The sequence below is a fragment of the Ruditapes philippinarum genome, unplaced genomic scaffold (genome assembly GCF_026571515.1).
Source record: "Ruditapes philippinarum isolate M1 unplaced genomic scaffold, ASM2657151v2 ctg317_1_1_1_1, whole genome shotgun sequence".
Classification (NCBI taxonomy): domain Eukaryota; kingdom Metazoa; phylum Mollusca; class Bivalvia; order Venerida; family Veneridae; genus Ruditapes; species Ruditapes philippinarum.
This window is the reverse complement of record NW_026857634.1, coordinates 29,887-42,552: the sequence shown is the minus strand read 5'-3', so window position 1 is coordinate 42,552 and position 12,666 is coordinate 29,887. Positions and strand designations below refer to the sequence as shown.

The 12,666-nt window shown below is 33.0% G+C and overlaps 1 protein-coding gene across 1 annotated transcript; it reads right to left on the bottom strand.

The window, feature by feature from the left end:
* Positions 1 to 10,582: 10,582 nt before the first annotated feature.
* LOC132750432 (uncharacterized) lies at positions 10,583 to 11,080 on the bottom strand. Its single transcript, XM_060740416.1, has one exon. It carries the CDS (start codon positions 11,078 to 11,080, stop codon positions 10,583 to 10,585), a length of 498 nt encoding a protein of 165 aa, XP_060596399.1.
* Positions 11,081 to 12,666: the final 1,586 nt, after the last annotated feature.

The following is a 12,666-nucleotide window of genomic DNA, read 5'->3' as shown; positions in this document are numbered from 1 at the left end:
ACATAACTATTAAATTTACCATGCAAGTCCAAATCAAAATATGTTTTACATTCAATATGAAACATGAAAAAATTGTAAAAAAACAAGGAAAGTACTTTCTACAATACTGTTCTTTGATTCGAAAACAAAAGTTAACAAAGAAGGGCAGCATTTGATGAACAGACCGAAACAAACCCAGCAAAACAGGACCACATCATGTAAAATATACATAAAATAACTAAGAACTACGGATTAACGTATTCTTTGTTCTTATAATTTATCAAGCTATTACTAAGCTCCGTGAGCTACCTTATTTCTAAAAAGCGCAATGTTTTGTTTTTAGACATATCATCAACAATTTTATTAAATAAATACATAACGAAATTATTATATTGATATTTAAATATATGATCAACCAACTATATTACGTACATTAGACAAACAGATATACCAGTTTTTCATTGTAGTGATTTTATCATACTCGTATTTGTAATGTAATGAAAAATCAATCATTTAAAACAAAGACTGGATGGACATTTGCATGAATGATAATTTTAACTAACCGTTTAAGAAGGCAGTAGCTAACTCAATAAATTTACTTTTTATGTCACCTTATTAAAAGTGTTTAAGAAATAGTAAACGTAATATAACAATTAATCATCAACTACTTTATAATATAATATAATATGATATATCTGATTTGATACAATATAATAACTTCAGGTATTTCGTTTTCTAATTATTGATTATTTCAGTATTTCTAGCATGATTAAAACCATTGTCTATGTAATTTTTTAAATCATTTTATTCATGTATATTCAAGGAATATCAGCAAAAAAAAATTGCATGTTGTATGTCAGTTAATTAAAATGTATAGATACAGAATGTCAATTTTTCGAATTTCCATGTAAAGAAAAATCATGTCAGCTACTATAATCTATTCACCGAGAGAATTTTATGTACGCATTAGTTTGGACTAAATAGAAAATGGTCGTGAGACAAACAAGTCAGTTTTTTGGTGGTCTATGACCTAGAGAGGCATTTGTTTACATTTTTAATTATTCTATTTTAAAGCATTTAAGACCTCTTCTTACTAGTGATTATGACGTTTTATAAAGGACCCTGAATTGTTGTTACTCAGACAAGTTGTGCTTTTCTACGTGTTCCAAGGTATAAGAACACACACCATACGTGCAATACATGAACAGTTTCCGGCTAGTGTAATTTTCGGACAGACCAGTTTTTTATTATTTATTTGTGGATTCCATGTACCCTCACACATCTATACTGTCCAATAATGAACCCAGTGAAGATAACTTTCATTTTAACACTTATTTCATGTCGTTTTATGAAGGAGAAGGATTCTCATGATTTCCAAGTAGAACAGTATCCGGACAATTATATTTCGGACAGTATTAACGTTTTACCAGTCAATTATGGACAACTAGTGTATTTTAACACCTTTATTAATTGTTCAGTGTCAACTAGAAAATATGTTTCTCGTACTATAGAGAGCAGAAACGATTTACTTCCTATATGCTTGTTGTTGTGTGGAGATATCCATCCGTGCCCCGGACCCTCAGCTGACACTTCTAGTTCCACCACAAGTGATTTTAAAGTTTTCAATAAACGTGGTCTTCATTTTATTCATGTAAACACTCGAAGTCTTTTACCAAAACTACATGAAATTAATTCTGTAGCTCGTAGATCTAGAGCCGCATGTATTTGTGTTTCCGAAACATGGTTAGATGACTCAGTTCCAGATTCTGAAGTTAACATCGACAACTATTGTATTCAGCGCAGGGATCGAAACAGACAAGGGGGTGGCGTTTGTATTTATATCAGGAAGGATTTATCACCACAACACACGTGATGATCTCAAGCATGAAGAATTAAAAGCTACATGGATTGATATACTTTTACCAAAATCAAAACCTATCTTATGTGGTGTTATTTATAGACCTCCTGTGCAACTAAACTTTTATACAATTTTAGACTCTTTATGCTCGTCAAGTAGTGACTTTTTACAATGTGAATCTATAATTTTAGGAGATTTTAATACAGATGTGTCTAAAGTTAAGTCTTATCCTCTTTTGCAATGTTTTAAGTCATTTATTAATATGTTTCATTACAAACAATTGATCTCAGAACCTACTAGAGTTAGTATTACAAGTGCAACTATTATTGACTTGATATTGGTGTCTGATAATGATAAAATTACTCAGTCAGGTGTAATTCATACTTCATTTAGTGATCATAGCTTAATATTTTGTACAAGAAAAGTCAGTAAAATTCCTCTTTGTTTTCATAACAATGTCACTTTAAGATCTTTGAAAAATTATAACAAAGATGACTTTCAAGCTAGTCTTCTAGATACTGACTGGTCTCCTGTTTTGCTAAGTGATAATGTAAATGATGCCTGGAATATATTTAAACAGTTACTTTTATCTGTGATACACAATATAGCACCTGTAAACAGACCAGAATTAAACAGAGAACAGAACCATGGATTAATGAAAGGGATAAAGCTTTTAATAAATATAAATGTGATAGAAACTGTGATAATTATGATTCATTTAAGACTCTCAAGAACAAAGTTCAGTATCTTGTTGCCAAAGCAAAAAAGGAATATTTTACTAATACACTGGATGAGAACAAAAATGACTCAACCTCTTTATGGAAAACTGTTAAAAATCTTGGTTTGCCTTCCAAAAAGGGTTCATCTTCAACCAGTTCAAATATTTGTTTAAATATTGATGATAATGTGTGTTTTGAAAAGAAACCTATTGCTGAATCATTTAACAAATTTTATACAACAGTTGCATGTAAACTTGTTGAAAAGTTGCCAGAAAGTATGCATAAATTTGGTACGAATTTTGTTAATACTTTTTATGCAAACAAGGGTGTTTTTGCAAACAGTTTTTCTTTTTCCATTGTTTCTGAAAGTAAAGTTCTTAAATACTTAACTTCATTAGGTGTCAAAAAAGCTACTGGCTTAGATGGTATACCCTCACGTTTTATCAGAGATCGATCCCCAGTTATTGCTAGTCCATTAGCTCATATCATAAACTTATCCCTTATCCAAGGTCAAGTCCCTGATGATCTTAAATCTGCAAGAGTTGTTCCCCTCTATAAAAAGAACGACAAATTGTCTGTTGGTAATTACCGGCATGTGTCCATTTTAACCCTTTCCCCCATGAGCATATTGTGAAAAATGGCCATTTTTACTGAAAAGCCTCCTCTTACAAGTTCAAACTGCTATGAAACTATGAAAAATGCTTCAATACTAATCAAACTTGGCACAAATGTTGACTGGACCATTGCCTTTGTGACGACATGCTCAGTCTTAAATTTCCTGTTACCATGGCAACGAGGGGACATCTCAAAATTGCCAAAAATCACTATTTTGCCTCGATTTTTTCCATCAAAATTTATTTCAAAGTGCTGCAACTTCTCAAGGGATTGATATAGAGTCAAAGGCTTTTCAGCGTTGGTTACACGTTATATTATGATCGACCTGGGGTCATTTTTAGCCTTTCACAAGTCCAAAATTTTCTTGGCGATGAGGGGGACTCCGCCCCCCTTCAAACCCCCCTAACAGAAGGGGGCACATCCCCCTTCTGGCAACCCCCTGATGTATGTTTTGGATGGGGGGCGGCGCCGAAAAAAGTGCTCAATTTTTTGACCAACATTTCTCAAACGAAAACATGTGTTTGGGGCCCAAATAGGACATTTTTTCACTATTTGACCCTAAAAAAAGGGGGGGGTCGAAAATGCGTTGTTTCGCGTATATATGTGGTAAAGGGTTAAATGTTGTATCTAAAATCCTTGAAAAGGTGGTTTATGACCAGGTTGAAGCTTATTTGAAGGATAAAGATCTGCTGTATAAATTTCAATCAGGTTTCAGGAGTGGCTTCTCTACTGATACTTGTCTGATTCACCTTACAGACTTTATCAGGTATGAAAATGATAAAGGTAATGTTGTTGGTATGGTGCTGCTGGATTTGCAGAAAGCGTTTGACACAGTCGACCATTCCATTCTTTTAATGAAACTGCAAGCATCAGGTCTTAGTATTGACGTCCTAAATTGGTTCAAATCATATTTATCAGATAGACAGCAGCTTGTAGATGTCTCTGGTACTTATTCTTCCAATTCCAAAATAACATGTGGTGTTCCTCAGGGCTCAATCCTTGGACCCCTTCTCTTTTTAATTTATGTAAATGATATGTCAGCTGTGGTCAAAAATAAATTGCTTTTGTATGCTGATGATTCTGGTATCCTTGTATCTGGTAAAAGTTTATCTGTTGTTGAAAAGGCATTGACAGATGATATGGAATTGGTCAGCCAATGGTTAGTGGACAATAAGTTATCATTGCATTTGGGTAAAACCGAGTCAATTTTATTTGGGTCCAGGCAAAAACTTAGGTCACAATCTAACCTGCATATAACCTGTTCTGGTACATCCATTGAATCAACTTCATCTATCAAGTATCTTGGGATTACTATAGACCAAAATCTGTCATTTTGCGCCATGGCCGAGTCTGTTCTTAAGAAGGCCAACTCTCGGTTAAAATTTCTTTACCGCAAGAAAGAGTTTCTTACTCAGCATACCAAGAAACTTCTGGTTATGTCTCTTATTCAGTGTCACTATGATTACGCATGCTCTGTTTGGTATAATAGCTTGACACAGTCTTTAAAAAATAAGTTACAAACTTGTCAAAACAAAATACTGAGATTTGTACTTGACTTGGACTCTATAGCCCACATTGACCCATCCCACTTTAAGTCCCTTATCTGGTTACCGGTCCACAAAACAGTTGAACAGATAATGTTGTGTCATGTTTTTAAGATAAAAAATGGCCTATCTCCGGATTACATGTCTGAATACTTTATTTCACAAGATTCCATTCATAATTATAGTACAAGACTTAGTCAAAAGGGTGGATATTGTCTACCTAAGGTCAAAGGCCAGGGTTCTAAATCATTTGCTTTCTCTGGTATTAAATTATGGAATGATTTACCTGTAAAGTTAACGGAGATCAACAGGTTACAAAGTTTTAAGGTTGCCATCAAAAGTCATCTTATGAACAGTATTTAATTTTTTTTTTTAAACATGTTTTTACATATTTCGGCTCAGGATTTTAAATTGTCTTCTATTTATCTTATTACAATTTTAGTAATGTGTTTTAAATCCTAGCTGTAAACAGGAGTATCATTAACTCAAGATTTGACTGTGATATACATTTTTATGATTTATTAGTATTTTTAAACATGATCATATTCACACTGGCGATAGCTTTCGCAGAAGCGGTGGGTCTATCGGTGCGGCGATGGAGAATTCGTCGCAGAAGCGGTGGAAAAACATGGCTGTCGGATAGTTTTTTGCTGGTGTCGGTAAGTTTATGACTTATTTTTACGTTATGTTTTTATGTTTTACTGATAACACCTAGTGAGACTGGAGCCCACATATGTACTCTTCCAACTTATTACACGCATGGGGTGCAAATCATGACCAGTTATGCAAACACTTCTGTACAGTTTGACGAGGGGACGCCACTTTTGCCTAGTTTTGTTTATAACACTACAAATGTACTCAAAACTACCCCTAGATACACTGGCATCGCATCGTATGTATGATAATTATACAAAACAACCATATTTTGGAACTTTTGGAAATTGATATTAGCATTTTCATAAAAGAATTGACAAAAAATGATTACAACGCAGACGGCGGTGGATTCGACTGCAACGCAGTGCGGTGGGCCCGATATCATTTATGTCTTTTTTTAACGTTAAAGTCACCGACACTTAGGAGTTGAGCTCCAAACACCTTAAAATACAAATGAAATATATATTTGTTAATCCTAATAGTTGTTATATATATCAATGAAAGTATTATACGCTTTTTTGAAAACAAAACGACTCTCAGATATGCTGCATATAAATGCGCTTTGAACCAGCCTTGCTATAATCGGAGTCATTCGGGATAATGCGGGTTCTCACATTCATAGCGCACCGCATTTAAATACGACAGAGCTGAGTGTCACGCTTGAATTTGTTGAAATACTTTGTAAATAAATAAAACGGCGATAGTTTAAATTTTTTCACATAGTGGGTTTGTATATTGAAGATAAAGTTTGATATTGTTGAAAAAGAAAAATATGATGAAAATATATAATAAGTACCAGTAATATATGTTTAATAGATGACTCGTGTCGCCTGTTGACAAAAGAATAATGTGAAAATATTGGAAATATAATCAATTGCAAGGTGATTTGAAGGATGTGCGAATTTTTTCTAACACATTTTTTTATCTTGTGTATATTTTGACGTATAAATATTTACTTTTTCTTCAAAACGGTATATAAGTAAGTTTTATTGAAATATATGATAAGTATATGTGCTAGAATAAATAAATATACAATTATTTGGATTTTAAAGCAGCACGCCTCAATATTCATGTTTATTTTCATGAAAAGTTTGAAATTTATTTATGTTTTACTTTTACCACGGTACATGTTCCTCCTTGTTAATTTGTGTCATCCTCAGTAGAGTTAAAATACAAACATAGAAATTTGATTGATAATGTCTGGCAGAGCCAGACGTCTTTATTGTCTAAGAATAGATTATGATATAATCAAAAGATTAACCAGAAACTTCAAATACGCTTTCATATAGAAAACAATTGTAGCAAACGTTACAATAGATGACACAAAGTTGGACAACAAAAACCACCAAACTGTCCAACCAAAGGAGGAACGACAGACCGTGAAAAGCAACGAAAACGAAAGAGCGACAATTTAAATTGTGACTTAAAGATTACAATTACAATATACAAACAAAAATATACGATAATTTGAACGCGTGCATGTGCAATTCGCTCATAGGCCAATAAACAACATTTTCGTCTACCCTTTTTTGTCAGGTATTTTGTAATATTTTATTTCAAAATGCATTCTATAATTTTTTATATTACATGCAGCCTATTTATGGCTTTGTACACGGTAAATAAAAATTTGATATAATTTAATGTTAACATGTAAAGTTAAATTAAAAAAATGAAATAAATAAAATAAAAAAATAGATAAAGCAACAAAACTAAAATTAGTGTCACTATCAACAGATCTTATCTTATCTCATCTCATCTCATCTTATCAATGTATTAAAATTTTATCACAAACGGTTCATAAGTAAAAATAAAGTTCAAAATAAAGTTATGATTAATGTGTCAGTAATACATAGTTAATGATGACTACTACAAAGACATTTTGATTTGTTAAATTGATAAATTAAATTCAATATACGAGTATAAGCTATAATTAACATTTAAGCAATACATAGTTAACATATACTTCAATATGTTGAACTAGTGTCCAAACTGGGATTCAATTTATCAAGACATTTTATTACTTAAATGAATGCATAGTTTGAAAAGAAATTACAAACTTTAAGTATTTTTTAATTCAATTTATAAGTTAAAATTACCATTTAAGCACTACATAGTTAACATACACCCCAATATGTTAAACTAGTATCTAAAACAGGGATTGTTTTATAAAAACATATTGATAAGGTACATGATGCAAAAAAGTGTATATTTACTTTCATTGATATATATAACAACTATATGTATTAGGATTAACAAATAATTATATATTTCATTTGTATTTTAATGTGTTTGGAGCTCAACTCCTAAGGGTCGGTGACTTTAACGTTAAAAAAAGACATAAATGATATCGGACCCACCGCACTGCGTTGCAGTCGAATCCACCGCCGTCTGCGTTGTAATCAATTTTTGTCAATTCTTTTATGAAAATGGTAATATCAATTTCCAAAAGTTCCAAAATATGGTTGTTTTGTATAATTATCATACATACGATGCGATGCCAGTGTATCTAGGGGTAGTTTTGAGTACATTTGTAGTGTTATAAACAAAATTAGGCAAAAGTGGCGTCCCCTCGTCAAACTGTACAGAAGTGTTTGCATAACTGGTCATGATTTGCACCCCATGCGTGTAATAAGTTGGAAGAGTACATATGTGGGCTCCAGTCTCACTAGGTGTTATCAGTAAAACATAAAAACATAACGTACAAATAAGTCATAAACTTACCGACACCAGCAAAAAACTATCCGACAGCCATGTTTTTCCACCGCTTCTGCGACGAATTCTCCATCGCCGCACCGGTAGAACCACCGCTTCTGCGAAAGCTATGGCCAGTGTGCATATTAAGGTTTGCCTCTCTATGTCATGCCGCCAATACAAAGGACCACAATGGAAATAAGAGCTTTTTGCCCTTTTTTGTGTTATCCTTGGTTTTGGTAAGCATGTCATAGTTTTACTCGTATGTGATATAGTATTTAATAATGCTCATTATTTTATCCTATGTTATATTGTCAACTATGTATATGCTTCCTTTGCCGAAATAAATCTATCTATCTTAGACGTTTATCGTTCTCAGCTATTAGGGGGAAAAAGGTCAAATAGGACAAAAACGCAATCAATTACTATTACACTGACGGTTATGAAAGCAATTTCAAGTCACACTGTTTAGAATGTTTAGATGAATAAAGTTTCTGATATGTAGACATAATAATCAAGAAACAAATAAACCAGACTACGGTAACAAACCAGACTACGGTTACTAGAATCATTTTCTGCATCCAGAAAAAGTGTTCAAGAAAAATACACCCGAATAACTTGAGTCAATAACAAGAAATAAAAACAAAATACGCATTATTCCAAAAATTAAGATAAAAGCTTCAAATCGAAAAGAAAATCCTATTTTCAAATTATATTTGTATTGTTTATTTCACTAAATGTGAACGTGTAATGCTTGAAAAGGACAAAAAGCAAGATAATTATCAAAGTGTAAATAAACATTCGATATATTGCCCTACGTTCTGTGTAACATTTTGACAAATTAGTAGTTGTGAAAAATCGTGTTGTAAAAGCCTGTCCGTGCTCTGTCTTTGCCCTGTCCTGTTTTTGTTCGGGGTCCGCCTGGGCTTCTTGCCGTTGGTTCTTGTTGCTGGGTCATATGGGGGTTGCGTTCATTGAACGCCGCCTTTCCTTGTTGATCTTGTTTATCATATTTCATACAAAATGCCTCGTGTTAAGAGCATACGCTTCTTTATCGACCGCAATAAAATAAAAAACATGAAACTATTATCTGTTGTTAATTTCTTTACAGAAGGAAATGAATGTTAAGTACTATTCAAACAAAAAACACTCATGAGAAAAATGATTTTTAAACTCTTTGCCCATTTTTTGAAAGAAAAAAAAAGAAACAATTTCCATTACTGAATCGATAATTTTTACATACAAATTCCATCTTTGAATAAATATTACATCTGTTTGACAAAATGACAAAATCGTTAAGCATATCCTTACATGTGACTTCAATCATTTGTAGATTTATCAGTTCATAATTGCCCTTCTGTAATGGCGATCAGATAAACGCCTTTATGTCCTTGATATGTTTTGTTTAATATGCATATCGTTTTCATCATTTTACTGCATTCATAGTCTTTCAAAATCCGTTTGCAATTATTTACTCATTTCAGGTATAAACAGCATTAACTATAAATTTTACGTTTTCTAGCAATACAATTTACAATGCAATAAAATTCTGGCAATTGGTCAAGCCTTAAGCAGAAATATACTTTTACAGTGACAAAAATTCTTTTACAGTGACATATGATTCTTACAGCAGATCAAGACTTTATTGACTCAAAAATTAATCACAACATTTTATCAAAATATACTGCATTTTATCTATCTATCTATCTCTGAATACTGCCAACCCCTCTCGCGAGTGTTATAGGCAGGAAATTGTGCGCGTCGGTGTGTTAGTAAAAGGTGTGAGAGAAAGTAAAAACCTGAAAATGAACATGATCAGGACAGTGAGAGACATTGAAAACTTCTAGTCATTGTTAAAATATTTTTGTTAGTAAGGGTGAAAGAAAGATTTAAAAGTAAAAACACAACAAGTCAACTAATACTGTATCTTAACCACTGCCTGTTTGTATTGATCTAGATCAGGCAGGGTGACAATGTTCCTTGGGAGCTGGTTCCAAAGTGTGATACAGTGGGGAAGAAGGAGAACTTATGGTAGTCTGATGTAACCTGTATTTTCCTAAGAGAGAGGGGATGCATATGTCTAGTAAGCCTAGATGGAGTTTTAATGTAGGTGGGAAGGCTAATGGCTACTAGGTTATGGTAAATTTTAAAAAACATAATAAGTCTAAAGTCTAGTCTGCGATGCTCGAGAGAACGCCAGCCAAGATCTTTCTGCATGGCTGTAACTGATGACAAAGGGGAGTAATCCTGTTTTACCCAGCGTATCGCTCGTCTTTGGACTTTCTCTATTTTTTGGATGTTTGATTGTGTGTAGGGGCTCCAAACAGTTGATGCGTATTCTAACTGGGGTCTTACTAGGGATTTATAAGCTAGTTGTTTTACTTTTTCATTTTTTGTATTGATATTTCGTTTTATGAATCCTAGGGTTTTGTTTGCATTTGATGTAATTCTTGAGATATGTGTGTTGTAGTTCAGGTCTGTGGACAAGTCAAGGCCAAGGTATTTTGAGCTAGGAACTGATGTTAAAGCTTGGCCATGAAGGAAGTACTTGTTGTTGATGACTTTTTTGTTTTTAGTGATGTGAAGGACTTGACATTTTGAGGGTTGAATTCCATGTCCCACTCCCTTTCCCATATTTGCATCTTATCAAGATCCTCCTGGAGGGATTGTGAGTCTGAAGACGAGTTTATAGTAATGTAAACCACAGTGTCATCAGCAAAGAGGCGAATTTGGGACTTGGAGACAGAAGATGGAAGTTCATTAATGTAGATCAGGAAGCAGAGTGGGCCGAGGACGGAGCCTTGGGGGACACCAGAGTTTACAGGGACTTCTGTAGAGTGTTCATCTTCCAGTACAACAGTTTGGCTCCGACCTATCAGGAAGGAACGTGTCCAATTGAGAATTTGTGTGGAGACACCGTTTTCTTGGAGGGTAAGGAGAAGTTTACGATGATTTACTTTATCAAAGGCTTTACTAAAGTCAAGGAGAATAATTTTAGAAATTAATGTTAATATTATCATGGTAAAAACGCCTTATTTATAAGTCAAACTACCATAATCTGTGGTATGATACAGTGTAATGTGTGCATTAAAGTATACAAATGACACAAATACGTGAATGTTAATGCATTCTGTATTATCAATTATTTATACGACGACAGTAATTGCAAAGCACTTGAGATTTTAGAGAGTTTTTGTTGATATAACATTATGAAACTAGTGTTCACGTATAGACGGGTTTCTATCACAATTTAGCGTTATTACCAGTATATTAAAAATATTGTACTTTGTTTTCAGACAGAAATAGTAGGGTAAATATTTATTTTGTTTATAAGAGCTAGTTAATCGAAAAGATTTGTTTTACTTTTTTTAGATATTTTACTGTCAACTATATTTGATATTATTGTTTTATTTCATTTTATTTATTTCTTTATTTTGAAGGGTGATCTGGGTGTTATAACGGAGAATCCCTTAAGAAAGTCCAAAATGACTAATTTAGAATGTTACAGGTTCGGTTTGAGTGATCCTGTTCATGGACGGTAGTGTCCACGCCCCCTCCCACTCCTTCCATCCACAAATGTGTACATAACTCAAACTAAAATTGTTAAGGTCATATAGGGTCTTTACAATATAAATGGTGGAGGGCGTGCGTTGATGTGACTTCTCGCACGACCGGGCACGACCGAGTGTTACCACTTCATTAAGATACCTCATTAACTTATTCACATGAACAGATCTAAAGCTCGTGGTTTGTACTGAACCAACCAGCGACATATTCACTTGCATTTACTGTTGAATAAATTACCTAAATCACTGATATATGTCTGATGATATTTTACTAAAAACACGAATACTGATTATATTTTCCAGTGACAGACTTACGTCGAGCTTGATTATTGGAAATGTTTTACGGTCTGAAGCACTAGCTTTGAGTTGAAATGTTCGCGATAATTTTTTAAAAATCTTGTTATTTCTACTACAACTATAAATAACAGTCTAGAAGAATGAAATAGAAATTGTTTTTACGACAAAAGTTCTATCTTGACGATGGCTCAGTTACTTCTACATGTTAACCTGTATGAACACAGATCATCATCTCAAACATATGTTTAAAGGTTTAACAATTGTTCATATCACTGATGATATAAATGTACGATTCTTTTTTCAGTTGCTGTAACAGAATTTGTCAATTTGATAAACCATATGATTCACCATGAACTGATTTTCATTACATAATGTCAATGTCTTGTTATAATCATTTAATGTATCATTTATCAATTTTCCATCTTCATGCTTTTGTTAAATATCGTATGTATTTTTTTTCATGTCCATATTTTGTTATACATGGAAATTATATCTCAATTATCAAAGTCAAAATTTTGTTAAATTGTTCATGTCCATGTTTTGTTATAATATATCATCCAATCATCCATGTGAAGGTTTTGTCAATTAACATGTCAACTATCCGTGCCAATGTTTGTTAATTTTAATGAAGGAACATGTGACTCTTCAGTATTGTAGGTAAATATATATATAGGTATACTATTATCATTATTTCTTATGCTTTCTTTCATGTATGTAGTATGATTGAAACGGATTGTTTTTAG